The following is a 21,412-nucleotide window of genomic DNA, read 5'->3' as shown; positions in this document are numbered from 1 at the left end:
ATTTGGCCTTTTAACAATGGGCACACAGCATCTACTAAAGTGTCCCCTTATCTTCTCTGTTACTGCAACCAACCGCCACACATGCCTTCACCATTTTGATTAATCAATGTTAACGATTGTCAGGAAGGTTTTTGAGTTCGTTTACTAGGCGGTGATTCCTTAGACATGCAGAAAAACACGCAGTAATAGGAGGAATGTACGTAGCAGTAATATGTAAACACGAAGAGCTGATGGACAATATGGCGGCACCAGTCAGGGGGGCTGAGTTGTGACGTCACGTGATTGGGGTCTATACAGACATAACATACTAAATAAAATACTTAAATGTAGTAATATCAAATAAGGCTGATTTAAATACGCTACGTGACTAATGTGGTCAACAGATTAACAATCTGCTTCAAAGCATCCACAAGAAAACACAATACTTAAAGGAATGAGAGGGAAACACATGCATTTTGAGGCAATGAAAAGGTAATAAAAGACTCAATAAAAATAAATAGTAAGTACTCGCCACTTTTAACCGATGTGCGCATATGTTGGACATCTCGCCAAGTTGAAGAAATTGCAGAACACCGGTAGTGTTCGTCTAGGGACAGTGACAATCTACGTCATCACGCCAAGCGTCCATTGCACGCATAAAACATAGCGCCCTCCATAGGTCAAAACATTTACTAAATATTATAGATTTTTAAATCAATGGGAATATTTTATGTGTTTCTAATAACATATTTTAGTAAAAGAGAACAATTGTGGCTTATTAGAGCCTCTTTTCTTACTGATCTCCGTGTCCATGTGCTTCCCTAGCAGCCATCGACTGTGTGGTGGGTTCATGGGGCCCCTGGTCATCATGCACCACTCCATGCGGGGTGGGCAGCACCGAAAGGAGTCGGCAAGTGTCTGTCCCTCCTCGAAACGGGGGGACTCCTTGCCCGGACCTTAAACAGCGCCGCGGGTGCTTCGGAAACAACAAAATATGCAGTTCGGCGAAAGGTGAGTGCGGCACTCTGTTAAACATTAACGCACTCCTCTAGGGCACTTTTAAGATCCGTCACACATTTAGTAGCAACATATGTTCTGTGAAGCATCGTATCCATGTCCTTTGAACTCAAGCAGACTTATTTCTTTTTTTGTGTTTCCACTTTCTATCCACTGTCATGCAGAGGTGGCAAAGATTCTTCCGGATTCCTTCCAGAGGAACTTTAAGGACCCTTGGAGGAGGCCTCACATGCTAATAAAGGAAGAGAAGGCCAGGTAAGGTCGACAAATCTCAACACCAGCTTTTTTCTTAGTTCAATTTACATTAGATAGTGAAGCTCCAACAAATGAACAATTCCTATTAATCTGTTCTTGGGCAAAAAGTGCATTAAGTAACTTTTTAATTAGGTATTTTAAACTGTTTCATGCTTAAGATAGAATGGAAGTGTGCCTTAAAGTATGTTATCAAAGTGTTTTTTATTTTTGAAAGCTAAATCCTCCTGTAGACGCTGCGATTTGTGTGACATCACACTGTGCGCACTAGGAATGGGAACCTCTTGGTAACCTCACGATACGATAGGATTTGCGATACAAAGCTCACGATAACGATGATCTGACAATATGGTGATACAATGATTATCGATACACTGGTCAGGAAATCATTCTAGGATATTCTACAAACAACTAATAAACAGAAAAACAAGCTTCTGCTGTGAATTGGAATGAGTACATCACTAGTAGACGTCTAATCCATTTGAACTGGGAGGGTGGCAGCGAATGAATGTTCATTCGCTGCCACCCTCCCAGTTCAAACGGATTGAACGTCTATGGCCGTCAGTGGCAGCCATTGCCAGGCAATGAGGTAATTTTGGGCCATTTAAGGTCATTTACCTGTTGATGTTCAGTTACTTCCTGTTGATTTCGGGGTATTTTATGGGTCACTTCCTTTTTATTTCGAGTTACAGAACAGGAAGTGACCTGGGAATCACCCAAATGAATAGGCAGTGAGTCAAACTCAACAGGAAATGACCTGTAAATGCACTGAAAATCGGACAGAATGACTGTGAATGCTCTGGTTTTGAATGAACGTACATTCCCAGTCTAAATGGATTGTGCGTCGTGCACCGTCAATGCAGCCTTAGAGTTAACTGAGACACTATTATGGTGGAAGATTTTGGTAGCAACTTGTTGGTTCCTTTTTATTTTTTTCGACATGGACACCTTTTTAAAACGCTATCTCGATTCATGGCAGGAGCATATCGATAACCTTTTGGGATCCAAAGTAACACGATATATCACCATTTCGATATTTTGTCACACCCCTAGTGCACAATTATACATAAAAAAACAAATATATCTAATTGACAAAATTATTCAACCCCACGTCCACAACTCTTAAGAACAACGGTTCCCATCAGGTGTTGTCAAACAGCTGATGAAAACATCTGTAGATGTGAACGGAACCCTAATGAGCAGCAATTAAGCAGATTTAAAAGGATTGTGACACATGGCTCTTCTTGGCAGTAAATGACATCATTACAACATGGTGAAGTCCAAGGAATGGTCAAAAAAGTTCAGAGAGTAAGTGGAAATGCTACCTGTGCATGGTAGAAAGAGGTTACTGTCTGCAACTGCAGTGCGATACCTGAGGCGAAAGGTGGACAAAAATCCACGACAGCTGAGGAACTACGAAGTACATGTCATAGGAAGGTATTCAAGTTTCATCCCAGGTAATCAGACGCACACTGCAAAATGATGGCTTCCATACAAGAACTCCCAGGCGCACCCCCCTGCTGACTCCAAAGCACAATAAGTATGCCAAAAACCATGTGGACAAACCAGAAAGGTTTTGGGATATTGTTCCCTGGAGTGATGAGGCCAAACTGGAACTTTTTGGGCCAATGGATCAACGGTCCGTGTGGAGGAGAAAGAATTATGCCTATAAAGTAAATAACACCCTATCTACTGTGAAACACAGTAGGGAGATCAGTCATGCTATGGGGTTGTATTGCTTCTTCAGGTACAGAGAATCTTCAGCATGTGCAAGGTATTATGAATTCAGTTCAATACGAGGAGATCTTGGATGCAAAAGTCATGCAGTCATTGACAAAGCTGAGGCTTGGATGAGGTTGGACCATCCAACAGGACAATGATCCTAAGCATACCTCAACATCTTCCACATGTTGCTTTCAAAAGAAGTGCTGGAAGATTCAGGAATGGCCATCGCAATTACCAGAGTTAAAGTGCGTATGACACGAGAAAAAAAATCTTAAATAGGATTATTATGTGAATTACAATCATATTTTGAGACGTCTTTTAATCTGCCGGTTAGCCACGCCTACCATTATAGGGCTCTAGCATCCCCAACAGGTGGATGACGTCAGCGGAGTCACGATTTCTTCTGATTTAGTATGCAGCCCATTGAGGGGGAATTATTCCTAACGAGGAAAACGCGACGAAAAGAGCAGCAAAATGTCATTATTTCAGTCTCTCAACTCCAAGACTTTTACAGGATACTCTTTTTATCCAAGCATTTTTCCCCAATAGCTAAATAAATGGCTTGAGAAGGACCAGTCAGCCTGCATTATTCAGAACAAGGAAAACGCGCTGAAGAGAGCCGCAAAATGTCATTGTTTCAGTCTCTCTACTCCAATATTTTTACAGGATATTCTTTTCATCAAAGTATTTTTCCCCAATAGCTAAATAAATGGCTTGAGAAGGACCAGTCAGCCCGTTGAGGGGGAATTATTCAGAACGAGAAAAACGTGACGAAGAGAGCCGCAAAATGTCGTTGTTTCAGTCTCTCTACTCCAATATTTTACAGGATATTCTTTTTATCCAAGTATTTTTCCCAACTGTCATGACAAATAACAGTCTTGTGCTAAATGGAATATCAAATAATAAAAATGCATTTATTCAAGACGACATGGCAAAATGACTCCATAATGGTCAAAACTGTCGACTTCACCTTTACTGTCGCACCTCCCAAACGATATTTTATGCCACCTAAATCGGGCTTATGTCATTTCCCTTCCCCGGCTTCGGAGAATGTAAACAAACCAAGAGGCATGGCAGCTAGCTGACACGCTAACCCGAACCGAGTGATGTTTCAAAGTCTTCGAAGTGGAAAATCACACATAACTAGCCCGGATCATTTCACATGACGACTGAGTGATGTTTCAAAGTCTTCGAAGCAGAAAATCACACATAATTTGTTTGAGCTAATGTTTTTTAATGCATTCGTAATTTAGTTTAAAGGTATATTTAGCCATTTTTTGTGGGAATATGTGTTTGAACTACCCTAATTTTCGGACTATAAGCCGCTACTTTTTTCCCTCATTTTGAATCCTGCGGCTTATAGTCCAGTGCGGCTTATTTGATGATTTATTTGGGTTAATAGGTAAAACTTTGAGAGCGGGATCATAAGACTGTCATAAGAACGTCATAATTATGACATGACACTATCATGGGCATTACTGAATGCTTATGACTGATGTCAATATGTGTCATGTGGCATATTATGTCACTAACTCCATTTATGTCCAGCTCAGATCTTTTACGTCCATTCAAAAGTGAGATCATTTGCTGGATGACGCTAACCGACATCTATTATAAGCATTCAATAATGCTAATGACAGTGTCATGTCATAATTATGACAGTATTATGGCACCACTATCCCAAAAAATGTTACTAAATACAATAGCTAGCAATTAATGAAACAACTGGAACAGTAACTGAAGAAATAATTAGCACAGAACATTAATTTTGATTGTTATTTACATCTATAGTGCCGCAATGCATGCTAGGAGGAATGTTGGATGACAACAGTGTTGACAGCAGGTGGCAGCAGAGGTTGACTGTCTCCCCCAAGGGAGCAGTGATGGCCAAATGAAGATTTTTGAAACAATTAGGCTTTGCAGCCAATTAGTTCAAAGCTTCATGGTGGTTCATTTGGTTTCATGACAGTCTTATAATGCCTTTGTCAAATGAAGTGTTACCAGTTAATATCTTTTGGTGTAAATATCCCATAATACAATGAGGACAACAGCGGCTTATAGTCCAGTGCGGCTTATCTATGAACAAATGCCGTTTTCATGTCAAATTTGGTGGCTGGCGGCTTATAGTCAGGTGCGCCTTATAGTCCAGAAATTACGGTATTTGTTAAGAGCATTGTAAAAAAAAAAGTTGGCATTTTATAGCATTTAAACTAGCAGACTTTAGCTATGTAAGTTAGCCAATTGTTCTTTTGTTGTACGTATATCCATCCTCATTTATTTATTTATTTTTATACCATTTGAGGCTCAGGTCAGGTATTTTATTATGTTCCTTATCAGATTACTCGATTATTTGAACTAACTAGTTTGTCGATTAATCGACTGCTAAAATAAGCGATTGGTGCAGACCTAGACTCAAGCTTGCTGTGATCATGTCGGCCTATTCGATTACGTGGCGTCTTTAAAGCACCGTAAAAAATTAAGTATTTGACATAAGCGCTGCCGTCAACATGACTTGAAAGACTTTAACCTCTCTCCCAGTTTTTATTTGGCACCAATTGACCACAGAAAACCGGAGACATAATCCTTTTAGTTTTATAATAGGAAATAAAATTTCTCCTCTAGAGGGCACTCATGCTCTTTGGACGAATGATGCTTCATTTCCGTGTTTTTTTTTCTCTCGCTGGAATTGAATGATTTTTTTTTTTTTTTTTTTTTGTATTTCTTTATGTAATAGGTTATAGTCTTTATAATTGACTATATTTTGCTTTGTTGTAAAGCACTTTGAGGACCTCTCGGTTTTTTTTTGTAGAGGGCTTTATAAATAAATTTGATTTGATTCTTCTTCAAAGTATGATAAGTATAATAATAACAGTTCATATAGATAACTGTGTGCTGAGAAAAAAATACTATTATTGAAAAAATCTAATATTTTAAGCAGTTACTCACAACGTTACTCATTACTTGAGTATTCTTTTCACCAACTTTCTTCTACTTGAGTAATATTATTTGGAAGTACCGCTACTCTTACTTAAGTAAACATTTTGGCTACTCTAACCACTTCTGTCAATTTGTCAACTTAATACCGTCCTGATCTCAAAATAACCAGTCACTTAAGAGAATTTGAGTTTTATCTACTTCAAATCTTTAAATTTGCATGACAAAATGGACGTTTTATTTTTTACGGTTTGGTGACATTGAGCTGTTGGGTTTCCTCTGTATCATCATTCATGCATGCAGTGAGATTCTAATTACAACTGAAGTGTTTTGTTCCAAACAACAAAGTCTAATTGTGTTCATGTTCCCTGGACATTTCTCAGGATGCGCTCACAGGCTTGAATTTAACCCGACTAATAGTTTGTATCGGATACGTTAATGTTCGTTAGTTTCCAAGATCAGACTAATTCAACTTTGTATTGAAGGAGAAGTGCCAAGGCCAAGGTTGTCATAGCAACCAGAGCCTTGAAATTGCTTTGACTGTAATATGAACAGTGTCCATGTGCATCGAGATCCGACCTGCACTGATAAAGCCGCTGTAATCCGGGTTTTAAAAAACGTACAGCCGTCTTTCTTGGATGTGCTCTTTAGTGTGATTGCAGATGTTCTCAGAGACCAGGATATAAAGTCATGGCTGATTTCCAAGAAGGCCTTGCAGCCTTTCTCGCTGATTAAAAGTGACATTGGACGCCCGTGTTTTCATGGACCGTTGGGGCCCTGGACGCATATTACTCAAGAAAATGAGACATTCATGGACTAAAAGCATCCTCCGGTGCATTAAAGGTCTCTGTTGTCGTCAGGAAACTGACAGAGATAATAACTTGGAAAGTCAGTGTAACTTTCAGGAAGATGGGAATTAGCCTCTCAGTCAGCTGACAGAGATTTTACCCCAATTTGGGAAATTGTTGGCAAAAAAATATTTGTAGTAGAAAGTAGAATGGCCAAGTTATTTTAAGACCAATGAGCTAGAAGAATAGGATACCGATAGTAAACCAGTGAAGTTGAAGTCAAGTTGATGTTATTGTTATAAACAAATCAAAATTAGGAGTGCCCTGAAACTATGAACTTTCAATTAAAGAAATTAAGAATTTAGTCAGAATTCTGATCATACTGACAACAAATATTCAGTTGGCCAAGTTGTTGTGGGGAAAAACATTTTTTTTACCGAAGCCAAGTGTGAACTTTATGGGGAATTTAATTTAATAAAATGGAAAGCCTGCTGTCAGACTATTACCACAAAAATAGCTCAATTCATCGTGTTTATATTGATATTCATTCTTACCATTACCATTCATCTTTCAAGCCGCTTATCCTCACAAGAGTTGTGGGGGTGCTGTAGCCTATCCCAGCTAACTATGGGCAACAGGCGTACTACACCCTGAATTGGTGGCCAACCATTCGCAGGGCACAATGCATCTACAGACAATTTGTAGTGTTCAATCAGCCTACCATGCATGTTTTTTGGATGTGCCATGCCACACGGGCAGGGGGAGAACATGCAAACTCCACATAGGGAGCCTGGAGCCTGGGCTTGAAACCTTGGTCTCAGAACTGTGGGGCAGACATGCTAAACACTCTTCAACTGAATCGCCTAAAATGCAACATACAAATTTAAAACTTTAAAATAATGATCAAATTCGAAACAATCCAAACCAACAATACCCTAAAACAAGGGCAGATTTTCATATTGAGCTGAAAGCCAAGCTATAAAAATGGGTTTAAAGATGACTTTTATCTAGGGGCAGTGAGCAGGATTATATAATGTCACTCAATATCATTAGGGTTAGAACTCCAAAATGCATATGCAGCCATTGGAGGGATGCTGGAATAGGAGTTACAGAATGTGCTCCCTCTTCAGTGTTCCAGTTAAGAGGCAAGCAATTCTGCCATAGGCGGAGTTTGACGTTTAGGGCAGGGGGGGCACAACATGTTGATGAAACACAGTGTCAGCAATAAAATTAAGTTACAAGAAAATTTATAATATTAAGTTTTTTTGTTTCCCATCATACTTGAGGGGAATTCTAAATCAGGCTGCTTAGGACAGCTATACTTTTCGTCAAGATCGTCATCCATTGAATATGGTACGCCCGCCAGTGTCGTGCCAATTTAGTTACCCCTGTCAAAAATTGTATCACCTGGGCGGAGCCACTGCGCTGCTTTGATTTGCTTGATTTCCGTGTTTTGGTGATGTAGTTATGTACGAGGTTTTAAAAACAAGGCCGATCCATCAAAAACAAACATTTTTTACTGTCGTATAACGTAACATAAGTACTGAATGTACTGTTTTCCTCGTAGGATGAACTATAACTGTTATTACTGTAATTCAAGACCTGTATGGAGTTTCTTCAGTTTAATAAACGTCAATGTCCAAAATATATAACTGTGGTTATTTTCTGGCTTCAATTAATTGTTTAAGTCGTCATACCTAATGTGTGTGTGTGTGCGCGCCCGCGGTCAGGGGATACAGTTTTTGAAGGGGGTAACTACATGGGAAAGTCACCGACGGTGTCACTGTTGTACAATTAGCGTCTTTAGTGGGGCAAATTGAAACTCCGCTCACCATTTTTGCGGTGCTCTCTGGCGTTTTATGGTCCACATTTTCAATCCTTGGTTCTTGCTCAGTAGTTGCTGTTGCTTTTGAAAGCTTAGGTTTGGAAAAAAAATACGTATATCCATGCCTCTTTGGTCCTTGAGTGGTTTTGGCTATGCAAAGCAAATGACCATCTAAGGAGTTAGTCACATGATCTGTTTGAAAATAATTTTGACCTATTATACAAATATCTTTTTTTTTTTTTTTTTCATTTTTGTTGTTTGTTTTATTGCTTTACAGCTTTTATAGACAATATTTTACTGGTAAACACTTAATTTTAAAATCATATATAGGAAAGTCAATTACATGCAATGACACTTTTTGGCTACCAGTAAGCCCCCCCCCAACCCCACCCCCCTGCCCTACACTTAAACTCTGCGTATGGATTCTGCAAGTTAATTATTAAAATAAAAACATAGTTAAATATATAAAATAAAGAGTTGAATATTCATAGGAATTTAGTCCATGTAACAGAAGAAACAAATAGCAAGTACTAGTATCTTACTGAAACAATACGAAAAAAAAAACAAAGTGGAAATGTTTTCTCGGCGCAAACTCCCAATGGGGATGATGTTTTGTCACAGATGACTGAATGAGAGACAAAACAAATAGAGTGGGAGTACAAAGCATCTGCCAGAGAACACATTATTATTGTCTCCAGAGCGCAGGCAGAGCCCTGTTGATATTAGGATATGCTGCAGGTGACATGACACTGCTGGATCACCTTCAAATGACGCCGCTCTGTTATCTGTGACTTGATTGCTCTTTTGTCTGTCCGGGGGCGCCATTAAAACACAGCTTGCTGCCTTGGACTTCCTCTCAATGTTGAGCCAAGTTTGTCCACCGAAGGTCTGCTTTTATCGTTGGTGGTGGAAAACAAAGTAAAACTCAGCATTTGGGGCACCCAACTTATTTTTCATAATAACTTTCTCGTCTTTGTTGTTGTTGTTGCAGCTACTGCGTCTATTTGAGGGTGAAACAAATAAGCGCGGCCTGCAAACTGAAACTGTGGAGTGCCCAGCTGGTGAGAGAAAGGCTGGTGTGCGCTGAGTGCCAGAGTGATGCCATGTCTAAGTCGGACCGATGCGGAGGAGATGGCTTAGAGGGCACCAGGTAAGCCACACCCTACATTTTGAGGTACATATTTTCAGAGGTTGGTATTAACGTGTTACCCTTACTCCTTTACATTTGAGTAAGTTTTTGAGAAAAATTTACTTTTAAGAGTAGTTTTACTACGCCGTGCTTTTACTAGAGTAGATTTGTTAAGAAGAAACGCTACTCTTACTCGGCTACTTTGGGCTACACTATAGTGGTTACATTTTCCTCTTTTTTTTACATATTAGAATTGACTTTAATTTTGCCAAATATGCCAATAGTGTTACCAGTTTCACCAATGAGACGTCGCAACAATAATCACGTGACTCCATTTTACCAATCACAATTAACAATATCGTCACATTTGCACAAAGCCTGCAGTAGGAAGTCCGATGATTACGCTGGCCTGTTCAAACACGTGGCGGCTTTAAAGCACCATAAATATAAACTACTTCCATCAACATTAGTGAAAGCGTGGATTTCGACTTCTCTCCTAATTTTTGTTTGGCATCGATAGACCATGGAAAACCGCATATATGGATTTAATTTTATCGTAGGAAATATGTTTACACCACTAGAGGGCACTCATGCTCTTTGGACAGGTGATGTTTCATTTCTGTAGATTTTTCCGGTTGGATTTCGAGGATTTTTGTGTTTTTTCTGCTCTGTAATAGGTTTTTGTAGAGTGTAATAATAACAGTTCATATAGATGATGTTGGGTTGAGAAAAAACATGTATTGTACCATTGTTTAAAAAAAAAAATCTGACATAATAAACAATCTTTTTACCAAATACATTTTTACTTGTACTTCAGTAAATTTTGGGATGACAACTTTTACTTTTACTTGAGTAATATTATTTTGAAGTAACGCTACTCTTACTTCACTAAATTTTTTTGGCTACTCTACCCACCTACGGTATTTACAATCTTTTCACTGCATGGTCTTCAAAGAAGTACTGTACAGTATGCAAACATATATGAACATATGATTTTGACCATTGTTCAGTTCAGACCTGTATGTCCAATATTATGAGATGGTAAAGAAATAAGAATTAGTTTCATTAAGAACTACAGAAATCAGAGAATATTTGCCCCCCCTTTTTTTTTTAAATTGAAAATTAAAATGTAAATAGTGAAAATGGGCATTATAGTGGATACGTGGTTAGATTAATTTTGAAATTTATTTCCTGTCCAAAAAAAACCCAAATACCGTATTTTTCAGACTTTAAGTCGCAGTTTTATCATAGTTGCTGTATTGCGTTAACATACCGGCCACGTTCGCATTTCGTGTTCATGCATCATGTAACATTATCATACTGTACACTTATTCAGCATGTTGTTCTCTGTTGTATTTTTATTTTAAATTGCCTTTCAAGTGACAAATCTGTTCTATGTGTTAGATTTTATCAAGTAAATTTCCCCCCAAAATGCCGGTGGGACTTACATGTTTTTTTTCCTCTTCATTGCGCATTTTTGGGCTGGTACGACTTATACTCAGGTGCGACTCATAGTCCGAAAAATACAGTACGGTTAAATGTACTGTGCATGATTAAATGTTCAAATCAGTACAATACTAGTATAATGCTAATGTTACAGATATTATTAGTTATAAGGCACTTTTTGAATTTATATTCCAAACCATATTACAATGATGCTTAAATAGTATTGCCTACATTTCCTGTTGGTTTTTCCAGAACCTTCTGGTCGGCAGCTTCGGGCGTAGGCTGCCATGGAACGTGGGTGCGAGAGTCGTCGTCCAAAAGCTGCCGGTGTCCCCCTTACTCTGTCCTCTTTGTGTGAGCGGTCGCGTGTCCGTCACACGTCCACGTCGGAGGACGGCATCGTCCTCAACAGCTCCCGCGGAGGTGCGTGGAGCCCTGCCAGTCGAGCCCTAGGATTCAGAATTCCTGGATGGGTTTACTCAAGGAGATCAGCATCATCCTGCCACTTATATTTTTATCCTCCACTTCATACTTTGTACTGTATTACTTACTACGCACGCAGCTAACCTTGCAAATAACTTCAAATTTTTACTGTCACCTTGTTAAACATTTTCTCCTCCAAAGCACTGCAAGCTCCATATGTATTTTTACCTCTTTGCTATCTACCTCCATAAATGCAAGTGTGTTTTGATAAAGCGTCACGTATAAATGTGTAAAAAAAAAAAAAAAGAAACAACAATATTTAGCTTTATACATTTTCTACTATTGATTACCATGTAATATAGCACGTCTTTGTATCACAATACTTTTTTAACGCAAACCAGGATTGGCCGAACTTCATTCAAGCCTCAATTCAAATGCTCCTAAATGTCCCCAGTGAGTTTGAGAGTCTGCAAACTGTATTTTTCTGGTCCATGTCAGTACAGTGGAACCTCTAAAGTAATACAACACCAAGTCACCGCGTATTATCATTGGTCGTTGTCATGGGTGAGTACAGCTTTGAATTTCTTTTTTCATGTGTGCTCATTAATTCGTTCCTTTTACAGTACAATTGTGCCTTGAGGTTCCAGTTTTTTTATCTAGCAGAGCTTGATGTCTGTATTAGACTGCCCCCAAGTGGCTATGATTAGCACACCAGAAGGATAAGCACAATGTCAATTTAATTAATGCAGATTTTAAAAATGACTTAAAATCTTTTAAACATTTGTGCATAATGTTTATATTTGTCATTACATTGTAGAGCATTACTTTGTGTTGGTTTAATGTTTTTTTTTATCCATTTCAATGAAAAATGATTTGGTATGAGCACGTTGTCAGGGAATGAAATAACCTTGTGTTTCAAGGCAACACTAAATGTGATTGTAATTAGTCACATAAGTAGAAAAATGTAACATAAAGTAAGATACTTTACATTTATACTCCACTTTAAAGCAGATATACTGTATTTTACATGTAAAATTGTGACCCCTGCTGTTGTAATACGGTACTATAATTTTACCTCCTCATGGTTTTCTTGGACTTCTTTGTAATTTTGCACTTTTTCCACCTTACAAAATGACAATTTTATTTGTGTCATATTTTTTTGTTGGTGCAATACTGCTTTGTTCGTATGTCACTCATCATCAGCAGTCGAGGTGGGAAATTATTTGATTATATTTAAAACAAACAAATAAATAACAGCAGTTATACTATGAGATAGTTTAAAATGTTACTACTAAAGTTATTACTAGGGTTGTTCCGATCATGTTTTTTTGCTCCCGATCCGATCCCGATCATTTTATCTGCCGATCCCGATATTTCCCGATCCGATTGCTTTTTTTTTTTGTGCTTTCGATTCAATTCCAATCATTCCCAATAATTTTTCCCGATCATATACATTTTGGCAATGCATTAAGAAAAAAATGAATAAAACTCGGACGAATATATACATTCAACATACAGTACATAAGTACTGTATTTGTTTATTATGACAATAAATCCTCAAGATGGCATTTACATTATTAACATTTTTTCTGTAGAGGGATCCACGGATAGAAAGACTTGTAATTCTTAAAGGACAAATGTGACTTTGTATATTGTGACTAAATATTGCCATCTAGTGTATTTGTTGAGCTTTCAGTAAATGATACTGTAGCCATGCCCAAATGCATGATGGGAAGTGCAACCATGACTGTGCGTAGTGCTACCAATTGATATATCTTCTCTGTGTTGGAAAATAACATATAGTGTTAAGAAAAAGATCAATTGCTACCTTGCTTCCCCACATTGCCTCCCACGATATTTCGAACTGTAGGGAGAGGGATTGTAAGGCTTTAGCCAATTTAAAAAATGGCTCCAAAGGCTTCCAAAATTAATTCTACTCATTTTACGCTGCCTTTTAGCTCTCTATGTGGGTAAAACGGCGCCATTACAGATTGAGCGCGATAATGCGTGAGTGGGTCGCGCAGCGCATGTATTAATTGCGTTAAATATTTTAACGTGATACATTTTTTAAAAAATTAATTACCGCCATTATCGGGATAAACTTGACAACCCTACCTTGAACCAAAACTAAGACTCTGGATGAGTGTAACATATTATGTCTGTAACATTAAATACAATTAGCTAACGATTTAATTTTTAAAAAATTATATATATTAAAAAAAGGCATGTCCGATATTTTTTTGCCGGTTCCGATACTTTGAAAATGACGTGATCGGACCCGATCGATTGGGATGCCGATCGATCGGGACATCTCTAGTTATTACTGAAAGATTTTATGCTGGCAACTCACACTCACTGATGAGTTCTATTTCTATGAAATAGAAATTATGAACTGAACAAAATGCTTTGTACTAGACCTTAGAGCAGGGGTCGGGAACCTTTTTGACAGAGAGAGCCAAAACATCCAACATTTTTAAAATTGTGATTCTACGATAGCCATACAGAGTCTTTGTGTCTGTGTGTGTGTATAACAGAGGTGGGTAGTAACGCGTTACATGTACTCTGCTACATTTGAGTAACTTAAAAAAAACAAAGAACTTCTAAGAGTAGTTTTACAAAGCCATACTAGAGATTTGTGGTAGATTTGTGAAGAAAAAACACTACTCTTACTCCGCTGCTTTGGGCTGCACAAGTCGTTACATTTTTCCTCTTTATTCTGCATATTAGTACAGGATTTTTTTTGGGCTAGTGATGCCAGGAGTAGCTCGACCAATTTCACCAGTGAGACGTCGCAACAAAAATCACATGACTCCATTATACCAATCAGACACAAGCTTGCCGTTCTATGATCACGCCAGCCTGTTCATTCATTTGGCGTCTTTAAAGAACCATAAAAAATGAAGTATTTGATATAGGGTGCCACCCTCAACATCACTCAAACGCACGGATTTTAACCTCTCTCCCAGTTTTTATTTGGCATCGATTGACCACCGAAAACTGGAGATATGATCCTTTTAATTTCATAATAGGGACTATGAAGGAACTATCAAACTAGGAACTATTTTCTCCTCTAGTGGACAAATAATGCTTTATTTCTGTAATTTTCTTTCTCGCCGGGATTAAATGATTTAAAAAGATATATATATATATATTTTTTTTGGTATATCTTTGACTTTGAGCGCCTTGAAAGGTGGGAAAAACGCTATATAAGTATAACACCATTTACCATTTAATGTGGTTATGTAATGGGTTATTGTACAGTATCATTATAACAATTAATATACTGTAGATAACTTTGTGCTACGAAAAAAATGTAATTGTTTAAAAAAAAACAGCAACAACAAAAATGTAAGTACTTACTCATTACTTGAGTATTCTTTTCCCTGAGTACTTTTATTACTTGTACTTGAGTACATTTTTTGGATGACTACTTATACTTTCATTTGAGTAATGTTATTTTGAAGTAACGGTACTCTTACTTGAGTAAAATTTTTGTCTACACTACCCACTGGAGTTTATATATATTTTAGAGTCACCAAAATCTTGAGAAAACAACAACAAAAGCCTAACATCGTCACTTGAGATGTTACAATCGTTGCTCAGTTGCGCACTCAATACTTGGAAAAAGAAACAACAGAAACATGGATTGGCGTTGCGTATGTTTCCTGGAATTGGAAACCACAACCAGGTGAACGTGTGCATCACAGTGGCCGAGACAGGTGGAGCCTCTCAAGGCAGACGTTTCACTCTCTTTGAAATGGCGACAATTTGACAGGCGAAAAAGTAATGAAAGTGAAACCAATTACCCACTTGTGTGACTTGGGGTACCAAGCAGTTCACTTTTGGTTTAATTTACCGCTACACATTTTAAAATACTCTTATTCTTTATAGCCACGTTGCTGGCTGAGCGGAGAATCCGCGACAGGAGGACCACCAATGGGCACTGATTTGAACCGTATCATTGCGACGTATGTTTGAAGTGCCCAAGTTCAAACTATGAACGCGCCATCAGCCCATCACAGATCACAGTCTTGGTTAAGCGAGCCAGCCGGCTCCACATTTAAGTTTACTTGCGGTGCCAAGAGCCAGATGCTCTCCTCAAAAGAGCCAGATATGGCTCGCGAGCCATAGGTTCCTGACCCCTGCCTTGGAGATTCTACAGTACTGTATTTCCAGTCACTTAATTGCAAACAAAAAAAGGTACATGTATGAGCAGTCATTTTACAGGTGCCGAGGTTTTATGTTCAGTTCTTCTAAAAAAATTCACTCATACATTACCATTATTTGCTTCCAGACCACAGAATGGACATCTATTATCGTCAATGGCACTGAAACATGCTGATTCACAGCCGTCTGTCTATGTGTGGTGTTTTCTTTTCCTCGGAAGAAACAGAAGATTAACATAACATTCCTGACTTGAACAACACAGGTCATTCAAGCGCATGAATTCCAAATACCACACACACTTGCACACACGCATGCCAGAAAGATCCTTCAAGTGGAAAATTGTAACTTGTTCTCTCGCCACTTCTGTTTGTATTTATTTATCGTAAAGCTTTATTAGTACAGCGCAGCATTTTCTGTACACTGTCCAGTCGCAAAAATAAACTATATCAGAGGTGGGTAGTAACGCGTTAACATTACATTTATTTGAGTAATTTTTTGAAAAAACTGTTTATCCATGACTAGTTTTACACGACATACTTTTTACTTTTACTTGAGTAGATTTGTGATGACGAGACGCTAATATTACTCCGCTACTTTGGACTACACTTGACTCGTTACATTTTCCCTCTTTAGTCCACATTTGAGATTTGACTTTATTTTTGCCAGAGATGCCCAGAGTGGCTCTACCGGTAACAATAATCACATGACTGTTATACCAATCAGTCACAACAATAGAGTCACATGACCACACACAAACTTAAAGTTGGAAGTCTTATGATTACCTGAGCCTGTTCAATCATGTGGCATCTTTAAAGTGCTGTAAAAAATAAACTATTTGACATAGAGTTAACATTACTCGAAAGTGCGGACTTCAAACTCTCTTCTTTTTATTTGGCGCCAACAGACCACGGAAAACCAGAGATATTATTGTTTATTTTTTCATGGTAAGAAATGTTTTCCCTACTAGAGGGGACTCATGCTCTTTGGATGGGTGATGTTTCATTTTTTGTAGATTTTCCTACGATTTTTCGGCCTAATATGTCCATGGGATAGGTTATAGTACAGTTGTGCTGAGGAAAAAAATGTTTAAAGAAATATCAGACATTGAAAGCAGTTACTCACAATGTTACTCATTATTTGTGTACAGTATTCCCTTCACCGAAAACATTTATAAATTGTACGAGAGTACATCATAGACTTCATAATGATATTGACGGGACACATTCCCCAGACACTGTGCCATGTCTTCAAGTAGGGGGCTGTCTCACACTCCGCTTCAGTCGGTCGAAGTCGGTTGCAGTTATTCTTAAACACATGCGGCGATCCAACGCTGGATTTAGGTTGAAAAAGTACGAAACTGCATACAAACAGGAAGGATTGTCTCAGGAGTGATTTGATCAAGGATTCAAGGTAATTGTTATATTTTTCGTACCATGCATGCATTTTGAAACGTTGTGAAAAAAATCAATGGGAGAAATTAACCACTACGGCATTGGCATCATAATTCGCTATATTTACGTAAAATAAATGATAACTGCCTGTTTTTTTTTGCTTTTAACCAAGAATTGAGACTGTTTTACGTTCATATCGATAAAGAATTCAGGGATTTAAGCATTTATTCTTCAGAATTTTTCAACATAATAAGCTCTTTGTGGTGATAAGGCAGCGCCACTAAGACTAGCAGCACATTCGACACATTTACGTAAAATAAATGCTAACTGCCCGCTTCTTTGCTCTTTTAACAATGAATCGAGACCGTTTTCCATCCATATCTATAAAGAATTCAGGGATGTAAGCATTTATTTACAAGAATGTGCAACGTAAAAAGTTCTTTGTCTGTGTTTGGACGGAGATAGACACCCTATTAATCGGCCCTGTGTCACGTCAATATATTATGAAGTCTATGAGTACATTTTTTGGATGACTACTTGTACTCGAGTAATATCTATTTTGAAGTAAAACTACTCTTGAGTAAAAGTTTTGGCTAATATACACACCTCTGTTTGTCAAACACGGTGGTGTTTTTTGAGTGGTATAATAATAGCCCTCACTTTGAGTGGTCTTAACTTGCAGAAGTGGACAGAAGAATGCAGATGTAAGCGCATGCAAACATTAATAGGATCTTACTGCATTCTCTGCATTCTGGCTCGTGGCGTAAAATGGGATGACGACAGGCCAAATTACTACATTGTGTAAACGGTTGTGTTCTTTGCTATTTGGGGACGACTTGTGTTATTACGTCACCACCAAGAAGATGTGGACAAAGGAGCCATCTGAGCTAAATTTTGAGTCTTTATTTACCTGAAAATAGTATTTTGCCTCTTTCAGGGACAGCGGTCACTAAAGTGCACAGCTATTCAAAAGGTGGCACTTAATATCTTCAGCCCTCTAAAGAGCAAGTGACTAATTTTGGTCATGAAAAAACGTAAATATTAGCTATTATTATTTTTTTATATTATATATTTTTAAATGTTATATATTTTTTTATATTAGTATAAATATTAATAAATTAAAATGAATAAAACCAGAAATTCGCCACGATACACACTCTAAAGTAACACAAGCTGATAGAAAAAATAATTTTAAAAAATTATATATACATATACATATGTATATTCAACTTATTGCATGCCATTGATGTTGATAGATGTCCAATCCGTGTTGAACGTTCGTTCTTTTATTCGCCCCTCCTAATCAAAATGGATTGGACGTCTAGCACTGTCAATGGCAGCCATTGAGTTCGATGAGTGCCCTGTAAGGGTTAAACCAAAAAGGAAAAAAAAAATCATATTACTGCATGTATTCAGTTTTTAGTGAATGATTGAGTAACATAGGCTCCATAATACTGAACATGACACAGGATCCGTAGGGGGCCTATTTTCGAAAACTTCAAATATTTTCAAAACCAAAGCTGCTACCGACCTAAAACCAAAACAGGCACCTACCTTTGCCATATATGAGTCTCCATGACCAGCGGCATAAAAAAATTCAAAGTCATTCCCTTATAAAATCCCGACTAATTATTTTTTATGTAAGTATAACAAAACTTAAAATGGATATAAATTATAAATTATATAAATTCTAAACTATATTTTCAGGATCAATAGCAATATTTACCATTTCATATAAGTTTTTGACCCAAATAACAACTTAATTTTTTAAAAATGTATTTACCGGAAGTTTTCAACAGCTAATAAATCACTCAATTAACATAAGAAACTTAGTACGTGAGGAAACATGCAGAATCAATTATAAATAATATATAAAAAGATTATTTATCAATTCTATATACAATCACAACTTATTATAGAATAGAAAAGCACTTTATTATCATTATACAATTAAATTGTGGAGCATCCCTTTACAGTGCAGGATAAGTTAAAATCTCTAAAGTGACGTGCAAGTATGAAATCTAAATAAATATAAAATGCGTATGCGATAGTCCTATAAATCAGGCAATGCAAATAATCTATGTGGTTTTACCAGGATATGAGCCTCGTCTTTCAACAATCACATAGCCTCTTTCTATGCCTTGCGTTTTCTGGTCAGCTTCCTCGACTTGTACAAGTCCCTGTTCCTCGCCGTTTCCTATCTGCCCTCCTCGACTCTGCTCCTTTTCCTATCCTGCCGGTCAGCCACTCCAAGGCCTTGTTCTTCCTCGCTTCTGAAGTCATATCCTTGGAGAAGTTTGCACCAAAACAGTTGAAGAGGGACCACCAGGAACTCCAGAAGGTGTTCTTGTGCTTCTTGCACATCAGGGAGTCCCACAGCGACATTCCGAAGGACGCCATGTGGGCCATGGGGAGAGATGGCTGCTTGAGGACCGCCCAGCCTGTCTCCGTGTCCCTGTGTTCCTCCTTGCCCATGGTCATGGCGAGGAGCCTCAGCCGACTGTGCTGGCGTTGACAACCGCCATGATGAGCCCGACGCTCTGCAACTCGATTGAAGAGCGCACCAGCACCTTCTGGGTCAACTTGTAGCCAGCCTTGACGGACGTGTAGTTCTTCCTCCAGGCCAGCACCTTTAGGCTTGAGAATTGGGCCGTCCTCATCCTCTCAGGCTCCTAAAAATCATATTTGTTTTAGAAAGATAAGTGTTTTGATTAATCTTTTTTATAAAGTGAATAATGCTGGCCACTTACTTCAGCCCCAGGACACCTGGGAAGCACAATACAGCCGTTATTGTGAAAGCTGCTGTAGATGTTCTTCCAAAGGTGCACGGGGTCAAAGTAGATGAAGATCTGCTTGTTGCTGTTGGGGTTGGTGTAGGACCAGATGCCCTCTGGGAGCTTCAGGCTGGGGTAGTAGCCAGCATTGTTGGCGTAGCTGTCAAAGCTGACTGAGTGGAAACACAGACAAAGAGCTTTTTCCGTTGAAAATTCTTGTGAATAAATGCTTAAATCCCCGAATTCTTTTTAGATATGGACGTAAAACAGTCTTGATTCTTGGTTAAAAGCAAAAAAAGCTGTGCAGTTAGCGTTTATTTTACGTAAATATGTCGAAGTTCAATGCTATTCTGTTAGCGAATGTAGCTAGCAGCCGCCTGATGTAAACAGAGCTTTTCCGGTGAAAATGATTGTGAACAAATGCTTAAATCCCTGAAATTTTTTATAGATATGGACGTAAAAGTCTTGATTCTTGGTTAAAAGCAAAATACCCGGCAGTTTGAATTTACTTTATGTACTGTAAATAGGGATGGGAATTGATACGATTTTTACGATTCCGATTCCATTATCGATATTGCTTAACGATTCGATTCTTTATCGATTCTCTTAACGATTGTAATTTCGGGAAAAAGAAGAACAAACATTTTGATTGGCATCAAGTTTGTTTAATCAGAAGTCACAACCTTACAAACTCACAACGAGGTCAAAAGAGGCCCAAAGCCTCAATGTTAACTGTGGCAATAAGTGGCAAATGCACAAGAATGTGTAACATTTTACTGAAACATTTTTCTAATAGAAATAAAAAATATTGGTATATATTAACATATAGGTCGTTGGTCTGCCGTTGGCAATGTCCCCAAACTTTTTCCTGTGAGGGCCAAATAACTTTTCCCTTCTCTGATGAGAGGCCGGGGTCAGTTTGTAACAGAAAAAGTGTGACGATTGCAGGAGTGCGAAATGTAAAAAAAAAAAATTGTTTTTCAGAAAGCCACAATCAAATAACCCTCTGTGGATTCTTCAGGAACAAAAGTAAATAAAATAAAAATAATAATATAATATAATAATAATAATAAATAATAATAGCACTATTAATTAAATAGATAATAACCAAATAACCCTCTCTGAGTTATTCACTGAAAAAGGCCAGGAAATAAATAACACTACTGAGGGAGAAAAAAAACCCCCAAAATTCTAAATGCTCCCTGGAATTGTTCAGGGGGCCGGACCAAATATGGAGCCGCGGGCCGTAGTTTGGGGACCCCTGTTTTTATTTACCAGTATATTGAAATGCATGCCTTTTAGTTTTTATGGTGCTGTCACGCTCAAGTGGTGGCGCCCTTGCGCTTCCTCACGTGAAGAAGAGCGCGCTCACGTGAAGAAGAGCGCGCTTACACGCGAAGAAGAAGAAATGCCGCATCCAAGCGAGTGAGAGAGTTAGTGAGAAAGGGAAACACTGCCACGAGCCTACGTTCTTTGTTAATGTTTGTAAAATATCTACAGAGCCAACGCCTGTATGTATCATCTTCTGTGTTGTCGTTGTGTGTTTCCACTCGCGATCGGAC

The 21,412-nt window shown here is 38.2% G+C and overlaps 1 protein-coding gene across 2 annotated transcripts in view; it reads left to right on the top strand.

Moving 5' to 3' along the window:
- The window catches only part of si:dkey-178e17.3 (somatomedin-B and thrombospondin type-1 domain-containing protein), a 37,276-nt gene extending 24,674 nt beyond the window's left edge, over positions 1-12,602 (top strand). The window contains exons 2-5 of one of the 2 annotated variants that reach the window (XM_057830767.1): positions 808-990; positions 1,161-1,251; positions 9,512-9,670; positions 11,348-12,602. In XM_057830767.1, the coding sequence (XP_057686750.1) occupies positions 808-990; positions 1,161-1,251; positions 9,512-9,670; positions 11,348-11,453 (539 nt within the window). In that variant the 3' untranslated portion in view covers positions 11,454-12,602. Of the gene's footprint in view, positions 1-804; positions 991-1,160; positions 1,252-9,511; positions 9,671-11,347 lie in introns of both variants that reach the window. The other variant, XM_057830766.1, reaches the window with a different exon arrangement.
- Positions 12,603-21,412: the final 8,810 nt, after the last annotated feature.

Source organism: Corythoichthys intestinalis, chromosome 3 (genome assembly GCF_030265065.1).
Source record: "Corythoichthys intestinalis isolate RoL2023-P3 chromosome 3, ASM3026506v1, whole genome shotgun sequence".
NCBI lineage: Eukaryota > Metazoa > Chordata > Actinopteri > Syngnathiformes > Syngnathidae > Corythoichthys > Corythoichthys intestinalis.
This window is presented reverse-complemented; position numbering and strand designations above follow the sequence as displayed.